General features: G+C 38.9%; 1 protein-coding gene across 1 annotated transcript in view; it reads left to right on the top strand.

Annotated features, from left to right (window-relative positions):
• The window catches only part of Slc30a8 (solute carrier family 30 member 8), a 40,046-nt gene that overhangs the window by 18,244 nt on the left and 1,133 nt on the right, over window positions 1-20,669 (top strand). The window contains 5 exon segments of the mRNA XM_047522924.1: window positions 4,646-4,792; window positions 8,793-8,946; window positions 13,073-13,223; window positions 14,808-14,913; window positions 20,200-20,334. Of these exon segments, the coding sequence (XP_047378880.1) occupies window positions 4,646-4,792; window positions 8,793-8,946; window positions 13,073-13,223; window positions 14,808-14,913; window positions 20,200-20,334 (693 nt within the window).

The raw sequence follows: 20,669 nt of genomic DNA, 5'->3' as shown, positions 1-20,669 counted from the left end.
TTTGATATGAGGTATTGCCAAAATTCATGTGTGAGACAATGCAAGAAAGTTTAGAACTGAAATGATTGGATTATGAGAGGTTTAACCTAATCAGTGTATTAATCTGCTGATACGGATTAACTGGGTGGTAACTGTAGACAGGTAGGGTGAGACCAGAGGAGGTGGTCATTGGGGGTATTCTGTCCCTGGTGAGTGAGAGCTCTCTGTGATTCCTGATGGTCATGTCCTGAACTGCTTCCCTCCACCACACACTTCTGCCATAATGTTCTGCCTCACCTGGGGCCAGAGCAATGGAGTTGGTCATCTATGGATTGAGACCTCTGAAACCATGAGCAAAAAATAAACTATTTGTCCTCTAAAATTGTTCTTATTAGGTCTTTTGCTCAAAGAAGCCAAAAAGTTGACTAGAACAGAAATCGGTACCAAGAAGTGGGATTGTTGCTTTGACTAACCTAACCATATGGTTCCAAAGCCTTTGGAGCTGGTTTGTGGGGGGAGAAATTTTGAAGTTTAGAGATGCAAGCTGGAAAAGCTTTATATTGTTGTAAGCAGAGCCTAATGGGTGATTCTGATGGAAGCTCAGAAGACCAAAATGCTGATAGGACTGTGGACAGTAAAGATTGGGCTCAAAAGGTTTCAGAGGAAACGAGGGACTCTATTGGAAACTGGAAGAGAGGACATTCATGTTACATTCTGACTAATAAGTTGTCTATATTTTGCCCATGTTCTGAGACTTTATGTGAAGTTGAACTTAAAAGTGATGAATTTCTTGATTTGGCACACAAAATTTCTAGGTAGCATAGCATTCAGACAGTGGCACAGATATTATTAGAAGCTTTTAGACAAGTTTACTCTACTAATCAGGAGCAGAAAGTGGCAGAAAGATTTGAAAAATTTGCAGTTTGGCCAGAAAACTGTAAGTACAACTGGGGTTAAGGAAGCTGTGGTAGTTAAAAAGAATATAACCACTAAAGAGATGTTGCTAAGTATTCTATCAGAAAAAAACCCAGAAAAGATGGCATGAAGGCATCTCAGGAATTGGCAAGACCACACCCAGCTAGGATCAATAGTGTAAAAGTAAAAATTCCTTTGAAAAGAGACCAGTGGGACACCCGGCTTTTATAGGAGAACCTTGGAAGTTGTGTCACTATGCTCAGCCATCCAGGCACTCAGAGGCTGCTGCAGAGGCTGCTGTAGCCAGTTCAAGGGGTTTAACTACTGCTTAAGGTGGCAGCAGACCTTGGCATCAACCATGTGGTGCTGGATTTTGAGGATCATGGAGGTTTTCACCAAGATTTCAAAGGAAGGCTTGGGAGGCCAGGCAAAGTGTAGCAAGGTTGGGATTCCTGCAGGAAGCTCCTGAGAGAGCAATGGTGGAAGTAAGAAGGATGCTAAAGCTACAGTGAATACCTCTGAGATTAAGAGATGCCAGTATCATAGGATGTCTGTTGAGGAAAGCTGCAGGAATTGAGCAGAGGTGAATCAAGAGAGATACCATTGTGGGCCACAATCAGAAGTGGAGCTACTCAAGCTCTGTGAAGAGAACATCATGGTGCCACGTACCCCAGATGCTGGATGTGGAGCTACAGGACTTGCTTGCCCAGCTAGATTTCAGTGTTGTTTTGATCCCAATTTTTCTGTGCCCCTATTTCTCCCTTTTTGAATGGAAATGTTTATTCTGTGCTTTTGTATGTTAGATGTATTTAACATGCTTTTTATTTTTACAGGGACTCACTCTGTCTCAGTGGAGATTTTGGAGTTGGCGTTTGGGCAATACTGGAACCGTTAAGATTATCAGGGTTCTTGAAAATAGACTAAATGAATTTTGCATTATGAGATGAGCATGATCTTTTGGGGCCAAGGGCAGAATGTTACGGTTTAGATATGAGGTGAGACAATGCAAGAAAGTTTAGAGGTGAAATTATTGAATTACAAGAGGTTTAACCTCATCAGTGCATTGATCCATTGGTAGGGATTAACTGGGTGGTAACTGTAGGCAGGCAGGGTATGACTGGAGGAGGTGGGTCATTGGGAGTGTGCCTTTGAGGTTTATATTTTGTCCCTGGTGAACGGGAATTCTCTGCTTCCTGACTGTAGTGTTCTGATCTGCTTTCTTCTGTCATGCCCTTCTTCCTTGATGTTCTGCCTCAGGTTGGGCCCGGAGCAATGGAATCAGCTATTTGTGGACTGAGACCTCTGAAACCATGAATGACAAATAAACTAACTTTTCCTCCTCTAAAATTGTTCTTTTACTCACAGTCATTTACTCACAGTGTTAAAAAAAAAAAAAAAAAAAAAAAAAAAACCTGATTAAAACAGGGACTTAATACCAGCTGTCTAAACTTAAGGTGGCTAGTGAATATGAGACCCAGGCCCAGGGCTGTTCTGTTGTCACCTTCACCCCAAGGTCCTAATAGGGTCTATTTCTGGGACTGAGTCCTCTTTGTGCCTCCCCTACCTTGTTATAAGTGAGCTGTTGTGCATGTCTTGCCAAGAATTCCAAAAATATGACTGCTACTACCTTAGTTCATGCCTTTATCATATTTTTTTCTATGGCTATTATGGTAGCATTTTAACCCCTAACTCCTCATCCCTCTAGGTCATCTTCCATATTGCTGACAAAGATCTCCCCCAGATTGCAAATGCAATCATGTCACAACTTTGGCTCAAAATCTGAAATAGATCCTCTTATCCCATTGAATAGCATTCAACTTCTTTGGCACGACAGATAGTACCTCACACAAGAATCCCTAGTCTGCTTTTCAAGTTCGATTTCTAGTATCGCCAATATTTCATACCTCCTGATTTCCACAAATATGCCACATCCTTCCATCTCTGTATCTTTGTCCCTGTTCTTGTCTCTTCCTGAAAAAATGCTTTTCTTCTTGCTAGTTATTATTTCTCTCTTTTTTCAAAAGTTCCTCAATGCTTCCAGTGCTCGCTGGTCTGCCAGCTCTTTAGCAGGTCTTCGGTGCAGTGAGGGTTAGATCACTGAAGAGAGGACTGTGATTTATTTACCTTTGTGTACCCTGTCTCTGGTACCATGCACAGTAAAGCTCAATAAATACTGGCTGGATGATTTAATTAATTGCCAATAACCTTCCATGCTTCCAGGAGCAAGTGCAAGTGCACTCATGAACTTCCTCTTGCAAACAATTTGTTCTATTGAATTCAGCAGTGGTTGTCCACAGTTTTCTGGATAGCTCTCATAAGCAGCTTCGACTGTTACAAAATGATTCTCAGGTCCTGGACTTCCATATTAGCATGCTTCTTCCAAAGCAACGCTTCTTTCTCAGTTGTTTCCTGACTCTGCAAAGCCTGCTGAAGAATTCCTCTAGGACTATCTCCTTGACTTAGACTACAATTTCAGTGCAGCTCACAGGATCATCATCATTCATTGTTGAGATTGCAGCATGCTGCTTATCTGCATGAAGTCATTCTCCAGGCAAGAAATAATGCATTATTAACACAGCTTTATTATCAGGACCAAGTTTGGCAGATATAGCAACATTAGAGGATAATTGGAAGGACAGCTGATTTGTTAGCAAAATGTTGCCTTTTGGCTAATGAATCATTCCGATTTTTGCACTGACAGCTCAGTAACAAGCTTGAAGACTACTTTGCTTCAGACCATTAAACTTTGACAAACCAGTTATTAAGTATAGCTAGAGCCAACGGTCTGTGGGGATTATTGCAATTATGAGCCATCTCTGTAATTTTTTTTAATCATTAGGCGAGACAAGGTGAGTGTGATGATGGAGAGCCTGATGGCGGACAGTCCCTTGCTTTGTAGTACACACAGCAATAAACAGCTTCAGGAGGACTAATCAGTCAGCAAAAGCTCTTTGCTGGGAAGATGTAGGAAGAGCAATAAAGGTTATTGCTCTCAAACGACAAACCCTGTTCAGGAAGAGAATGATAAGGCTTTTCTTTAATTTCTACTTCAGAGGCCGGAGGTCTTTTCAAAGGAGAATTAGAGGGATGGAGAGGGAGCATTCTACATGGACAGAAAAGCAAGGCGGGGTTCATGTTAGGAGTTTTGCTGGGCTCAATTCCTGTGCTGTTTTGGATCATTGTGTCATTCAACCTGCCCATTGGAAAGTACCTGCCCTTTTTCTTCCTGTTCTTCCCTATTTGTGATAGGGATCTTGAATTCAGGTGGATAATAAAAATTAAATGAACAAAAAGAACTGATGAAGACTATGGTAAAATTACAAGTTAATTAATTATACATCTATGGGCCAGATGGAAGCATCTGGTCTGCAGACAGAGGTCCAGGTCCTCAGTCTGAACTTTGAGACCCTTTGAATCTGCCTATACCTCACTAGCAGTACCTTTCCACATTCCCCTTTTCTGAATCCATATGCCCCAGTCCAACTGTGATGTTCTCCATATGTGCCCTACACTTCCCAATCTATGTACCTTTATTCTTCCTTGAAATTCATTTTTACATGATCAAATCTCATTGATTTTGTGGGTCTGTTTCTTTATCTGTCAAATTAAGAAGAAGAAATGAATTAAGACAACTTGAAGATGCCTTACTCCTCTAAAGTTGGGTGTGTCTGTAGCATTTCCATCAGCTATGATTAGAATCGCTGTGAATCTAGCTGCATTCCGGGGCCTTATGATATTTTGCATTCCTTAGGTGGGCACATTGCTGGGAGTCTTGCTGTCGTCACGGATGCTGCCCATCTCTTAATTGACCTGACCAGTTTCCTGCTCAGTTTCTTTTCCTTGTGGTTGTCATCGAGGCCCCCTTCTAAGCGGCTGACATTTGGGTGGCACCGAGCAGGTACAGTTCTTCTTGAGCAATAATAACAAAGTAGTGCTACAGAGTCAAACCAAGGGTTAAAAAGGAAGGTAAAGAGCAAGTCCTAGTTCAAAAATCTCTTAGGGATACACCTTTGTGCACAGGATAAAATAGATGAATGTTGTCAATATTAATTCAACTAACAACCAGATGAGTGGTGCTGCCTCCTCTTTTAAAAGACAGTTGGAACACGTGTGTCATTTTCGTAGCTACCCCAGCACCAGGATCTCAGTGTATGGTAGCAATATGATGTTATTTATTTAATTTCTTTGTATTTCTGGGAGAGAGGATTAAGCCAAAGCTTCTGCCATATTGTGGAACAAGAGCCAGAGAGCCTAAGAGAGTTGCAGAGATTGAAGAACTTCTCCCTAGGGAATCAAGATCAGATAATGGGCTTTCCTGCTCACAGACAGCATTTAGTCATTGCTATGGTTTGAATGATGCCTCCAAAATGAAAGTTGCAATGTAACTGCCATTGTGATACCATTAAGAGGAGAAACCTTAAGGAGATGATTACGTCATGAGGGTTCTGTTCTCACTAGTGGATTAAAGCCTTAATTGCAGGAGAGGGCTCTTGACAGAAAGGATGAGTTTGACCCAACTCCCTCTGTCTCGTGTGTGCTGTGTCTTGCCCTTTCACCCTCCTATGATGCAGCATGGAGGCCCTTGCCTGATGCTGACATCTTGCTCTTGGACTTCCCAGCCTCCAGAACTGTGAGAAATAAATCTCCTCTCCTGATAAATCACCCAATGCATAGCATTTTGTTTTAGCTTCAAAAAATGCACTAAGACAGTCATCAGAGAATGTCTGACTATCTTGCTCCACCAGTCATCACCAACAACAACAAATGAAAAAGAGGAGAAGTAGGGAATGAAATTTCACTTTGGGGAGCTTTTTATTTAACTGAGTAATTGCTTCTTCTTGTCTAGGAACTGGTCCAGGTCATGACAAAGGTTTAATCTCTGGAACTTTTTAATTTTGGCTCATTTTTACAATTCACCTGCCATTTCCTTATCCCCCACAACTGCAATTCTACTTGTCTTCCTCTGTCATGGGAACCAATAGTTACAGCTCCATATTTTTACATTGTTTGAGAAAATCAATATAAAGGGGAAGAGGGCAGAGCAAGAGTGCCCACATTGCCTAACTAAAGTGTGCCGGCGGACACAGACCACAACTCTAACTACAGACTGTAGGTTTTCAAGGTTAGAATGGTAGGAAGTTCTAATTTCATACTAAACAATTTATCATTGCAGATATTTTGGATTGCTTTCCCTTCAGCATTCAGAGAGAGATGTGGCAATTAAAGCAATAAAATGTTTGTCACTAGATAATCTGAGAATGCTTCCACCAGTCCCTGAACAGAGTCACACCTGAAAAATCAAGATTCCATCATTTGTCTGTATAATTTTTTTGCACGTGTCTCATCCTTAACAATACCATCAGACAGAGCTGTTTTGTAAATGTAGGATAGCTTGTAAACACAGGATGGACTCAGAATTTAGATCATTAATGCACTTTGTCAACTTGACCATGGAAATTCATGAACATTGATATTCTAGAAGACCAGGGCTGTTCAGTAGAACTCCTTGCTATGAGGGAAAATATTTCATAATTGAGTATAATATGGCTATTGAGAACTTTAATGTGGTTGGTACAACTGAAGAATAGTGTATTTTATTTTATATATTTTCATTTAAGTAGCCACATGATTGGTAGCTATCATGTTCCAGCCCAGCCCAACCCACCCACAGACTGGTTTGGCTAACCTGATGACCTTACTCATCTCATGGTTTTCTTAGCAATCATAGTACCACTTATAAGTGGTTCCTGAGGTGCTTTTATATTTTATTTTTTTAACTAGTTCCTTTTGGATTCCTGTCTTAAGACCTGACTCTTGAGTCTTGGTGTTTGGGCTTTTCTCCATTTTATTGCTTTAATTGCCACATCTCTCTCTGAATGCTGAAGGGAAAGTAATCCAAAATACCTGCAATGATACATAGTTTAGTATGAAATTAGAACTTCCTACCATTCTTGGGTACAGTGAGTTCCTTGCCTCACTGTATACCTCTCTATCCATGGCTTTAGAGTGGGACGTGCTCTATTTCCATATCCTGATTTGGATTTTTACAGGTAGAATATTCAGGACTTGACATTGATGAACCCAATTTCTGTTTCTAGATAACCATAAATTCTTGAGCCTGGTCCTCATTAACTTTTGCAAAGGAAGTTTCAGATAGTCTGAGGAGACTAATAAAATAATAAATATTTCTTGAATGTTTGCTATATGTTATGTTGGTTTTCAGAGTTCCCTTATCAAAGTGCTTCAAACTGGATGGCACAAATAGAAAATTTATCATCTCACAGTTCTGGAAAACAGAAGGCAAGGTTGAAGACATCAACAAGATTGGTTCCTTTAGAGGTCTGTGGGTGAAATCTGTTTGTCTCTGAGCTTCTGGGGATGGCAATCTTTGTCGTTCCTGGGTTTCTAGATCTCTGCTTTGATCTTTACACATCATTTGTCCTGTGTGCATGTCTGTGTTGAGATTTCCCCTTAGAATATAGGATTATGGGACCACATGACTCCAATAAGGCCTTATCTTAACTAATTACATCTTTAAGGACCCTATTTCTAAGTAAGTTCACAATAAGAGGTACTAATGGTTAGCACTTCAATATATGAATTTTGGGAGAACACAATTGAACCCATAACATATGCTATGTTGTACATATATGGCATTTATTATACCTACTTTATAGATAAGGAAACTTAGGCTCAAATAAGTCAACTTACTTGTATAAAGTCACATGGTTAGTCACTGACAGATGATCTATCTGACACTTGAACTCATGCCCTAAATACCTGCACCAGCATTTCCCATAGTATGGGAAATATTCCATGGTTGGATGGATAAAAGATGATTTTTAACTGTCATATGGACAATAATTACACATCCTAATATGCATTAGAAAATAAACTAGCATATCAAATTTGTAATTTCATGGATAAATTTGTTTAGGAAGAAGCTAAGGGTACAAAGTGAATTTATTTGAGGAAAACATGAAGTGACTAATGAGATGGGTGGCATGTGAATATGGAAAAAAATCATGAAGTTTTTATGTAAGTGACCGAGGTCTGGGAAACAATAGCCACACACTGGATAACAGCACTTTACATCATCCAGATTACAGGTAACTGACATCTGAGATGAGTTTAAAGCAGGTAAGTACAGTATAGCATGTGCCTGACCATGGCTCACAGAATATTCTAGACCCCCCTGGGTCTGTAGAATCCACCAAAGAGACTGAGTTAAAGAGCAGGGTAGGTGTTAAGTCATGCCTAAGTAAGCAAAGGTACTTTCCTTGGTGGGTAGATTGAATGCCATCTTACCTTTAAATATTAATGTAATTGTCTCCATTCTGATGGTTCTTTTCCTTGCAGTTGCTTTTAAAAGGCAGTTAGGGTGTTGATAAGGCTCCGAGCTTGCCTCTGTGTTTACAATATGTTGGGCTGGCAAATGAAACTCATTTTCATCAAGTACGATTTTATTCCACTAAAGGTGCTAGTACTGGCAAGTCGTAAATGTTTTATGGTAAAATTAAGAGTTTCTAAACACATTTTACTCCTTGTGTCTCATTATTTCATCCCCTAATAAGTTTCCATCATTTTAGCACCTGTTTAAATTAAAATCCCTAAGGAAAACAGTGAGGGCAGGCAGCAATTAATATGTTCTAAAGATGCTAAAATTGCTTAGAAACATGGTTCATAATGAACTCAGACACTGGTGTTTTATGAATGCTATGTTAATAGTGCCTCATGTCAGCTCTAAAATCCACCCACATTTTTGCTTCATGAATCACTGAGTGAACTATGTTGAAGCTTCCTTCTCCAGGGAGAAAGGCAGAGTCTTATGACTTGCATGTAAGTAGGTGATGTGTGAGTCATTTGTGAGGGCTGTCTTTGTGTTTTTGCATCCCTAGAGATCCTTGGTGCCTTGCTGTCCATCCTTTGCATCTGGGTGGTGACTGGCGTGTTGGTGTACCTAGCCTGTGAGCGCCTGCTGTCCACTGACTACCAGATCCAGGCGACTGTGATGATCATCGTCTCAGGTTGTGCAGTTGTGGCCAATATTGTGTAAGTCACCCCCATGCTTAGAGCCCACATGCCTTATCTTCAACCCCGTCTGGTCAGGCACTGTTTTGGAAACTCCTCTACTTGAGAATACGGTAGAGATCTGACACAGAGTTTCAATGGCTCTAAGAGTGACGATAAGGCTGTAGACCAAAGTAAAAGGATTTTAAATATTGGCTTCTGTGACCTACCAATTTTAAAAGTCTCCACTGTGCCAGGGACAGGGCTAGGATCCTTTGATACACATCAGGTTTAGGGTGCACAACACTCCAACTTTACTGATTAGGAAACTTCAGTGCAGTGGGTTAAATATGGTGCCACTTAGGCAGAGTCAGTATTTGAATCTAGAACCACAGATCAGAATTGAGCTCCAAGTCATTCTGTTCTTTCATGTATGTTGACAGTTCTGTGTGGAATATGACTTTCTCCTGTTTAATTTTTGTTGGTTGAACAGATTATGAGTTTCCAGAAAGCTGAGTAGGAAGGCATCTTAGAGTTTATTCACTTCAATCATCTTTCTACTTTTTAATTCTCTTTCTCAGTAGCTCTATAAAATTGCCATTCATTTTGTATATTATCACAGAATTAATAAGAGAGAATTTATTTCCCTCAAAACCAATTTTTTGTCTTTGCTTCACTGTGCCGGCATGAAAATTCTTTAAGATATGTTAGCTAGACTCTCCCTTTAGTTTTCACCCATAGATTCATTCTCTCATCCAGCCAACCTTAAATCAATCTTATTGGAAATGATGATTAAAAATTTCTTGCCTATAGGTTTACTCTTCCCAAAGTTAACTATTGGATTCCTCATGCCTGTGGAGTTTGAATCCCAGGGTTTTGATACTTTTGGGTAAATTTTCTCCTTCCTACTTGATGATCTAATTTTAATTCTAAAACTATCTGTCTGTCTATATATCTATCTACCTGCCTACTAACTATTCACCTACCTACCTACCACTCTAAATGACACTCTAAATATACTCACAACCAAATCCCTAGAATTTCTGAATATGTTAACTTAAACATGGCAAAAATAATTTTGCATGTCTGAGTAGGATTTTCAGATGAGCAGATCATGCTGGGTTTTTCACATGGTCATGTGTAGCCACATGGGTCCTGAGATGAGGAAGGGAGGAGTTCACAGAGAAGAGGAGATGCTATACTGCCAGCACTGAAGCTGGAGGAAGGGACCGGCAGCCCATGGGATAGAAGTGGCCTCTAGAAGCTGGACAAGGCAATTAAGTAAATTCCTTCCCATGGATCTTCCAGAAAGAATGCAGTCCTGCAACCCCACTTTAGACTTCTGATTCCCAGAAATATAAGATAATAAATTTGCCTTGGTTTAAGCCATTAAGGTTTTGTGGTGATTTGTTACAGCACTAATAGGAGACTCAAATGCAGGTTGAAAATTCCTGATCCAAAAACCCCAAATCCGAAATGTTGGGAATACAGAAACTTCTTGAGCACCAACATCTGCTCAAAGCTTCAGATTTTTGAGCATTTTGCATTTTGGATTTTCAGATTAGAGATGCTTAATCGATAAAGTCTATGCATGTATCCCAAGATGGGATGAACTCCAGAATCTGAAACACCACTGGTGCCAAGCATTTTAGGTACTCAACCCTTTCCATCTACTTGTCATCTACCTGTCTTACAATGCAACTTGATACATGCCGCGTGGTCAGTTTTTACCACGGGAGTGAAGAAGACAGCAGTGGAAGAATGGTGCTTTGGACAGAGGATTCTAAGAGAGGGTACAATGGAATCTCTGGAATTTAGGGACAAGCTGAGCATGTGCAGTTTTCAAATGCCACTTCGGGTCACTCTAAGTCTTACATCCTGGGGCTACGGTCCCCCACCTCTCAGTTCATGAACTATTGTTCAGTCTGTGAGCTAAATGATTAACAGAATGATCTTTAATCTGCTGTCATTAACTAGATCCTCTCTCCTACCAGTTAACCTGAAACTGCACTTCACTTTGGCACTGGAAGAAAGAGTGTGGGCAGATCGATGCAAATCTATCATCTAGAGGAGATAAATACTCCAGAGCACATGTACTGCTGACTGGGGGTCAATAGCATCATCTTTGCATAAGGAGAACAATATGTCCTCAAGGCAGCGGGAAGAATGAAAGTATTAATAATTTCCCGAGAGTCATATGTCACATAGGTTGTATCGATGCTACACAAAGATGAAGAATATTCCTAGCCAACTACCACATCAATCTGGGACTTTAATGGTGAAGTTTGACTTTCAAAATAGATACCATGCAAGTTTTCTTTTTATTTCAACTGCTTTTGAACATTGACCTTAACCTTGCAAGTACTTTTCATTCTTAGAAAGACAAGGAATTGAAAAACCCTGACTTCCCTGTGCAAACAGATAGTTATTTATGGATGAAGGTGCTGAGTGACTCTAATGTTTTCTCCAAGAACTAAGATTACAGGTTACAAGAGCTGCAAGACATTGTAGTGACTGAATATGGAGAGATCAGAATTGCAGTTTGGAAATAAATGTATTCCTTAGGAACCCAAAACCAGGACAGAAAGTTCCAGTAGATGTGTGAAGGAGTTCTGTGATGAAGGGTATAGACAGAGTTTTAGCCAGGCTATTGCAGGCTAAAATTTTCTGCCTAAAACATTCCATCCCTTCAGTATATTGAACTGGAGCCATAACCTTTTGAGTTCAGTGCACTTGCTCCATCTCTCTAAATCAAGCTCCTCTGTTGATACTATCCATACTAACGATTCTTAGTAGCCATACTATAATTAGAAATTTCCAGTTTTGTGAGTTTGTGCATGTGCTTGTGTGTGTGTGTGTGTGTGTGTGTGTGTGTGTGTGTATGTGTATGTAAAATCTTTGCTGTCTCCAGCACAGTTAAAGCTACACTGAGGAAGAAATACATCTATTTTTACTCACTTTATAGCTGAAGCATTTAATCGTACTTGGCACACAAGTTCCTAAGAAAGTTTCACCCTTTTAAAATAAAACAAATAAAAGAATGAATGACAATGTGATGAACATATATGGCAAATCTGGAAGAGGGTCTGTTATCTGCCAGTCTCGTTGGACTGTCTAAATAACTTCCAATTGTAACTCATAGCTGAGGGTGCTTCTATCCAAACACAACAGTCCAAAAACTGTAATGATCAAACCTTGGCACATGGCAGCCATTCCATCTTGTGATGATGGTCTACGATTTAACAAAAAAAGACTAGATACCCTACAAAAGACTAGACACCCTGCAAAAAAGACTAGATATAGATTGTATCCCAAGCAACAAGTGGTTTTCAAAATATCTTCGTTCCAAAATGTTCAGAAAGGGCATCTAGGCAAAACACTCTTTGTTGGTCATCTGAGAAACAATTCTCATTTTATATCTAGTCTATTACCTGTGAATTTTGTAGATAAATAACATCAGGTGAAAAACTTATAGTGACTATCACTTTATCATCTTGACTTAGACAAGAGATGCTGAACTTTGCAATACATTGTTTGTGTGTGTACCTCAACAAGTATTTTTACAATATATTAATGTATTTCTGCCTCTAGATAATTAACTACATATACATACACAACACTCTTACCATATGCCATTAAGAAATTAATCGAATTTTAAGTTCTCATGGAAATGAATAAAATTAAGTAAAATGAAATTTTGAAAAACCATTCCATGATGAACCATTCCAAAATTCACTACTATTTTATTTTATCCCTTTCCACTGCTTTTTGAATTTAAAACCAGTACATTAAAACAAGTTCTCCCGAAGCTCAACTTTAAGCATTACTCAGTGCCTGACATTTAGTAGATGAATGAGATTTCCCCTCTTCATTGTAAATGCTTGATTTTCATCAAAGAAATGATGCTTCCTGGTTTTAATGTGAAACAGAATAACATTAGGTGGATGAATAAGAAAACTGAGGTAAATTTTTATAGTTTGACCTTGTGTGAAAATTTTAAAACTCTTTGATACACTTGCTTTCAAACATAACTCTAAAATGATGCATTGTAAAACATACATTTTTAAACTATCTGTCATTTTGAATAATGCATGCCATTTCCAGCTCCTTCATTCTGCTGTTTGTAAGGACTAATCTCATGTGTGCCAAGAACATTGTTGTCTTTCAGACTAGCAGTTGTTTTGCACCAGAGACGCCTTGTCCACAATCACAAGGAAGTGCAAGCTAATGCCAGCGTTAGAGCAGCTTTTGTGCACGCCCTTGGAGATGTATTTCAGAGTATCGGTGTGCTGATCAGTGCTCTTATTATCTATTTCAAGGTGAGTGTGTGTGAGTTTAGCCATATTGTAGTAATTGCATGCATTAGTTAGAACAGAGACTGACCCTCCAATATTGTAAATACCAACTACCTGACCTCTGTTTGACTATACAAAACTACTTTGTGAGATTAAAATACTCAAAACCTGAAATTTGAGTCTTTCCCATATTCCTAAGAACTATGTCTTAACTATTGGACTGCCAGTCTTTCAAAAACATAGTTTCTTTTGCCATGCTCTTAAGATGGACAGCAATGAAACTATTAATACATTAGAGTACTTAGATAGTAAGCAACAGAAAAGATCTGACTCTTTAATAAAAAATAAATAAATAAATACATGTATTGACTGAAATGTATTGAACATATTCCAGGACAGAAATCAAGGTAGTAATATGGGCAACATTAGGTATCTAGATTTCAGAAATCATAACAACTCCTATCTCAAGCACTAAGCTAAAATAAATGTGACTTGACCATTTTTTTTTCCTGTTCTTGTCACTGCTGAGGATTTGTATTTCTGGGAAGGGGAGCCCAACTTGGGTCCTGTGTCTGCCACCTGGTTGGGGAGAGTAAGCACTTGATTCACTGTCCTACAAATAATGCTTACAAGGTAGAGGGGTTTGTAATCCCCCAAAGCAGGATTCTAATGCAAGAAGCCTCTCACCCTGTACAAAGAAATATGCTCTAGAGATTGCTATCTGCTACTATCAAGAACGAACAGGGGTGCATTAGGTAGGGTGGGGAGAGCAAAGAAGGAGGAAAGCTTTTAGCTCTTCCCTTTTGCATCATGATGGTCCAATTTGCAGGGACTCTACTATTTTTCTTAAGATATAAAAACATGTAAGCAAAAATCACGAAGACATATCTGAATTTGAGAACACGTTCCTTGAAAACTTCAAGTCTAAGGCAGAAATATTTTTTAATTGGAAGGATTAGTGGAGTTTGAGAGACCCTTTACAAAGGTTAGGTGGATCCTGAGTTTCTTAGGGAGAGTGGAACCTGGACTTGCCTGTGGCATTGAACTTCATCAAGGGAAGAACAACAGGTGTTTAACCCCAAGGCCAAGGGCTCCAGTGAAGAGAGAGAGGGAGCAGAGCTGCCACTTTGGCTTACACCCTTAGGGCTGTATGTATCACAGGTGCCTGTCTTGAGTATGTGTTATAGTGGAGAGGGAAAGAAAGAGACTAACCCAGTACATCAAGAACAAGGGCTGGTTGCACTTTGGACAAAAACAACCTCTCAGTAGATGACATCCTTTCTCACCCTCATCATATTTAAGGCTGAAAAGGCATTGCACAGTGTGGGCATCTTCGTGCTTATTTTCATAAACTCTGCACTTGTATTAAGAGAAATTAAATCAGGCCTTTTAAGAATATTTTTCACTTTCATTTTTAAACAGTCTCCATTCTTTAGTCACTGGTAATTTAAAGCTAAAAAGATGGATGGAGTCTTCAGGAAGGACATTTTGCCTTTGTGTTGGATGTCAGGTGTCAGGAAGGGACCTGTGAACTATACCTATTTTATTAATTAAGTTTTCTCCAAGGGAAGTATGAATTCAGTTAACCAAAATTGCTATGTTTTCTAGCCAGACTATAAAATAGCCGACCCAATCTGCACGTTTATCTTCTCCATTCTTGTTCTGGCCAGCACTCTCATGATCTTAAAGGACTTCTTCATCTTACTCATGGAAGGTAGGAGGGATCTCATGATTATTCCTAGGATCATTTTTTTTTTCTATGATCACACAAGGGGATGGTTGCAAGTCTTGCTGTTAATTTGTATTATGGGGAAAATTAAAACTGAGAAGGAATTTTTTGGTGAAAATAAATGTTTGATTTTTATTTATATGGGAACAGATAAAAAGTGGCTTCTACTTGTGCCTTGAGTACCTTATCCCACAGCATAAATATGCTAAGTATAAACATACTATAATATCGGAGGAAGATATTGCAAAAATAAAATGATGTTCCTAATTAGACCTGGAGAAGACTTAAGAAAGACAATAGAAATATACCTCTCAGACAACATTGTAACTGAACATTTATGTCTGATTGTGTCTCAAAGTATAAGAACACCAAGGTGACTCTACTTATTTGTCAAGTGCTTCCTGAGCTCTGACAGCTAGATCGTGTACTCAAAGCTAGAGTTACAGAGATGAGCTAAGTGGGGACTCTCTTTGTCCTCATGGGGCTATATTTTAGTGAAGGGAGAAAGAATATTCAAATCATTACATAGAAATGGAATTGAAGTGCTACTGAGAAGTGATGTAGGGATTTGAACAGCTGGGGGAGAGGGACAGGTGGTCCCCAAGGTGTGTTGAGGAAGTGATGTTTTTTGACTTGCTCTCATCCTGGTAGGATCTCATGCTAATTAACCTCATTCTGCACAGCCAGAGTCTAGTCCTCATGACTCTCCTGGTTGGTCTAGCTCCTTCGGTCTTCTAATTAATCAGGAATAGATGACATAAATGTCTTCCCTGTCAAGAAATTTTTCTTATGACTAAAGCTTACTGGCCACCTTTCCTAACATTCTGCACTTTGCTGATTTTCTTCTCATTTGGCATAAAATAGTTGAAGAACTGCTAGTTTCTGCCCTTTTCAGGCTACATCATTACTGGCAGTTAGGTTGGGGAGACATTGTGCAATCGAAAGGGTAGAATCACACAGACCTCTGTTTAAATTCTAGCCATGCAAGTTTCTAGCTGTGGGACCTGAGACAACAACCTTAACTCTGAACTTCAGTTTTCTCAAATCTGGAAATAATATTCACCTTGCAGTGCTGTTGAGGATTAGATGGCTATATGACATCACATCTGGAACACAGCAAGACCTGGATGTGTACAACTTCTCAGCCAGCTTTCTTGGTTGACTAGAATATTAGAACTATAAAGTTAGGTTGTGGAAATGAACCTTGCATTGCATATTATCCTCACATCAAGAAAGTCCCAATTCTTGGCCACGGGGCTATGTTCATAGATCTGGTCAGTCATTGATACTGATGGCCTCAGAAGAGCTAGATAAAAGAGTCTTGATCAGAATAAATTCATCTTTGTCACCAGAAAAACTATTTGATACTAGTTGAAATGGGAGAGCAATTGACTCACAGTGATGTTATCTTAGTGTACAAGTTGAATAGCCATTATCTAAAATGCTTAGGACCAAAGTGTTTCAGGCTTTATATATATATATATATATATATATATATATTTTTTTTTTTTTTTTTTTTTTGAATTTTGGAACATTTGTATAATGAGATAATAATGAGATCTCTTGGAGACAGAACCCAAGTCTAAATGTGAAATTCACTTATGTTTCATACACAACTTGTGCACAAAGCCTGAGGTAATTTTAGACAATAGTTTTAGTGTACCTGTATTTTGACTGAGACCCATTACATGAGACCAAATAAGGAATGCTCCACTTGTGGTATAATGTTGGTTCTGAAAAAGTTTTGGATTTTGGGGGATTTCAGATTTTGAATTTTTGGAATAGGGATGTTCAATGTACTACAGTATATTAGAGGCACAAGGTACTTGTTTATATTTGCAAGGTGATTTATCATTGTTACATTGACCATTTGTAATGAACACAAATGATATAATATTTTCTATTCTACATATTGGAAAAACAGATATTATGAAGGATTAGCCTAAAAATCTTGATAGACTAAGCCAGCAGTTATCAAATTTTGGAGGCATCAAAATTACTTAAAGGTGTTATTGAAATGCAGATTGCTGGGTCCAATCCCACAATTCTTGGGTCAGTATGTATTGTGTGGAAGAAGGGGCTGAAAGGATGAGAATGTGAATTTCTGCCAGGAGTTGATGCTGCTGGTCCTGGCACCATACTTTGAAAACCACTGGATGGACCTTACATAATACTTTGGGATTCGTACATGATGACGATGATGGTACTGGGAATATCACCTGGGAGACCCAATCAGATATGAAGGTTTGCATCATATCAGTTACCCAGATGACCACGAGTATCCAAACATTGGCTGAACATTTCATTTTGCTCAGCCAATTGTGAGACATGGTAGACAAAGTCCCAGAGTGCAGTCACCTTCAGTGACACTACAGAGGACACATTTAAGGATTCTACTCTTAGTGGGCACCCTAATTATTGGCAGATGACAGTGCTATGATAGTGAAATGGATAATGGAGTTGAGCATCCACTACCCACTTTCTAAACTGAGTAACAAGTGAACTTTCTGGTTGTGAGCGTGAGAATATTTGGTTTATCAAACTACAGGTGCCTGTTTTCTTTCCTGAGGGCCAAATGCTAAGCTTCAGCGTATTTTTAGCACTTGTATCAGTGGAATAATTCAAAGAATTGGTATTGTTTCAAAAGTTCTATGTACTTAAAAAAATGAATAGATTGGCCATTTTTACCAAAGATAGCACATCAATTTCTTTGCTATTAACAGCATGTGAAATGCTCTTTTTGTCACATTCTCATCATCATTGGGTGTTATCAAGCTGGTGATTCTTTTCCCATCTGATAGGTGAAGCATTATATATTATTGATTTCATATGTAATTCTTTATTAATGACATTGAATGTTATTTTCATATATTTATTAGACATGGAAGTTATCTTTTTAATATCAATTTGGGTGTTTTCCTGGATGCATTAATATTTTTTCAGACTCTCCCTCAGTAAAAGTTTCTAGGCTATGCTGGGGCACTAACATCAGGAGGGACATGCCTCTTGCTTGTCAACCTTACTTCTTAGAACAAAATAAGTAATGGTGGCCCTTTGTTCTCCATAAAAGCAGAGAAGTAAATGGGGCAAGAGAGTGAAAGAGTAGTGACATCCTGACTTCATTTCAAGGGTCCTAGATGACAGCAGGCCTTCACAGAGTCACCTGAAACTCCCCAAAGAGATGACACACACCAGTTCTACGAGTCAAGTTTTTGATTCCAGTGCCTAAACTCTTACTTTCACTTAACATGTCAATGCTCATAATATGCACGTCAGCATCTGAACTCCCTGTCACTCATCTGTGTGGCCTTTAGCAATGTTCCTAACTTTTTTAACACCTTATTCCTCAGTTAAGTATGAATTATAACCTTGATAACTAGCCCATAAAGTTCTTAGGACTATTAAATAAAATTGTTGTTATAAATACAGTGTTTAGCGCAAAACTCATACATGCTAGGTTATCAGAAATTAACAATATCCCATAAGACTTCATGCACACTCCATGATTGATTGAAAGAATTCCTTTAGTTTCATTCTAGTGCCCTGAGACTTTTCTTGCTCAAAGAGTAAAAGGATATGTTGATCAACTCTTCATTACTCCCAAGGAACAATAAAAAGGGGATTTAAACTAGACTCAAACCCTAGAAAACTTTAGGCTAATCAGGAGAAAATGCCCTATGGGAAAGATTCTTAAATCCTAAAAAAGGTGAATTAAGATTCCCTATTTCTTTAAATAGGTTGATCTTGGCTCTAAATGCTCATTATAATCATCTGATAAGTATTTTAAAATACTTATACCGAGGTCCCAGAACTGAATTTGATTGACGGGGGAGACTTGATATGTATAGCATACAGTCAGACTAGAGAACAGGTAAGGTCATGCTACTCAGGGACTCATAGGGTTAGTGCCATGGTTCTCAATTTTGCCTGCCTGAGACTCACCTGATGAGCACTGATGCTGGGTCTTCTCCCCAAGAGCTGACTTTATTTTATTTTGGGGTATAACCTTGCCATCAGTATTTCTAAACTGTGCTGGCAATTCTAATGTGCATACAAGGTTCGGAACCACCTGAAGATCTGGGGGTTTCACAACCTCATCCATGGAACTTTCCATTATGAGGCCTTGAATGGAGTCAAGACTTCATTATTTTTAACAAACACCTCAGGTGTTTGCATTGTGAATTATATATTATTGAATTAGAGGCTAGAAAGGAATCATTCTTAGACATATATTCTACAGATCCTCTTCGGGTTATCTTTAGATGACAGGGATTTACCTAACTCAACAAATGGTTTTACCATTGTTTGCTGGTTGAGTTGATATTTTTCCAAAAAAAAAAAATAATACATTGAGTTGATTTCCTTTTTCCTATTCCAACCAACCACTGTTTCTGCTTCTCTCTCTGGAGTTAGCCAGAGAAACTGTCCTTACAAATTCATGTTCTGTCACCTACTATATGACAGATCTTGCAACATTTGAAAAAAGTGATTATACAACTCTTCCCCTTCTCTTCTCCAAGCTAGAGACACACAGTTCCTTTGCCCCAAAGAATAGCTGGGTTGGCTGCCAGACTCCCCACTGTCTTATATGCCCCATGTGGTTCTTTTAGAAAAAAGAGTTATAGTCAAACTATTTTATTCTGTGAACCAACCACTGAATGCTGACTTATGTAGTAAAATAATGGAAAATTTACAAACCAAATAATAAGATGGTATTACAGTGTTAGAATCCTCTATTAGCACAGTCCATTAAGTGACCTGTTGGATAACCAACACTTTTATAGCATTACAATTTACAAAGAACTGATATCTCCTGAATTGTCCCTCAGAGAACTCTGTGATCTACAAATTGCTCTTATCATCGCCATTTTACTACAAATATGCTGAGGATCAGAGAAGCTTCAAACTTTGGGTAAATTCACAATAGTTGTGGTCAGAATGCTAACCCAGAATTTATTGAATATCAAATCTGACATTGCTTCATTTTGCTTTCCAGAGTGCATGCAGATAATTAGGAAAAGCACAATTAGTTTAATAATATACTAAGGATGATTACTGTTGTTGATTGTTGCATAGTAAATTCTGCAAAGATTCTGCCTGTGAACTTCTGATTGATGGTAAACCTTTGGAAACAGTCTGATTTGTAAACATTTGAAGTAGGAAGCCGGCAAAGGGGAGGGCAAGTTGGTGAAGGCTTTACAACCCAGTTAACCATCTGCACTAGCTGAATTGAGTTGGGTGACAATCCCTTTCTCTCCTTCCTTCTGTCAGGTGTACCAAAGGGCCTGAGTTACAACAGTGTGAAAGAGCTCATCCTGGCAGTCGATGGCGTGGTCTCTGTGCATAGCCTGCACATCTGGTCTCTAACAATGAACCAAGTGATTCTCTCTGCTCATGTTGCCACAGGTCAGTGAATTTTATAAACACCCTAGGCAAGATTCTGTCCTTGTCCTGAAAAGTCAGTAATTTCTCTTCCTTTGAAAGATGTCTATTGCCTGTCAAAACAGCTGTCAAGTGTTTTATACTACCAAGGGCCTTTGAAAACCAACCGGTTTATAATGATTGTCACAGCAACAATGATACCAATGACATTCTCCAGGCTGATTGCAGGATAGTCCAGAAACCAAAGTGCCTCCCCAACTTCAAGGTCTTAGACTCTGAAAAATTGACTTTGCCTGTTTGGCTTGGTGCCTTATCACTAAAAATATAGGAAAGAATTTAGCAGTAAATCTTGATTGAGT

Source organism: Sciurus carolinensis, chromosome 1, assembly GCF_902686445.1.
Source record: "Sciurus carolinensis chromosome 1, mSciCar1.2, whole genome shotgun sequence".
In the NCBI taxonomy this organism is placed as follows: Eukaryota; Metazoa; Chordata; class Mammalia; order Rodentia; family Sciuridae; genus Sciurus; species Sciurus carolinensis.
The sequence above is the reverse complement of the archived record's forward strand: the minus strand, read 5'-3'. Positions and strand labels throughout refer to the sequence as shown.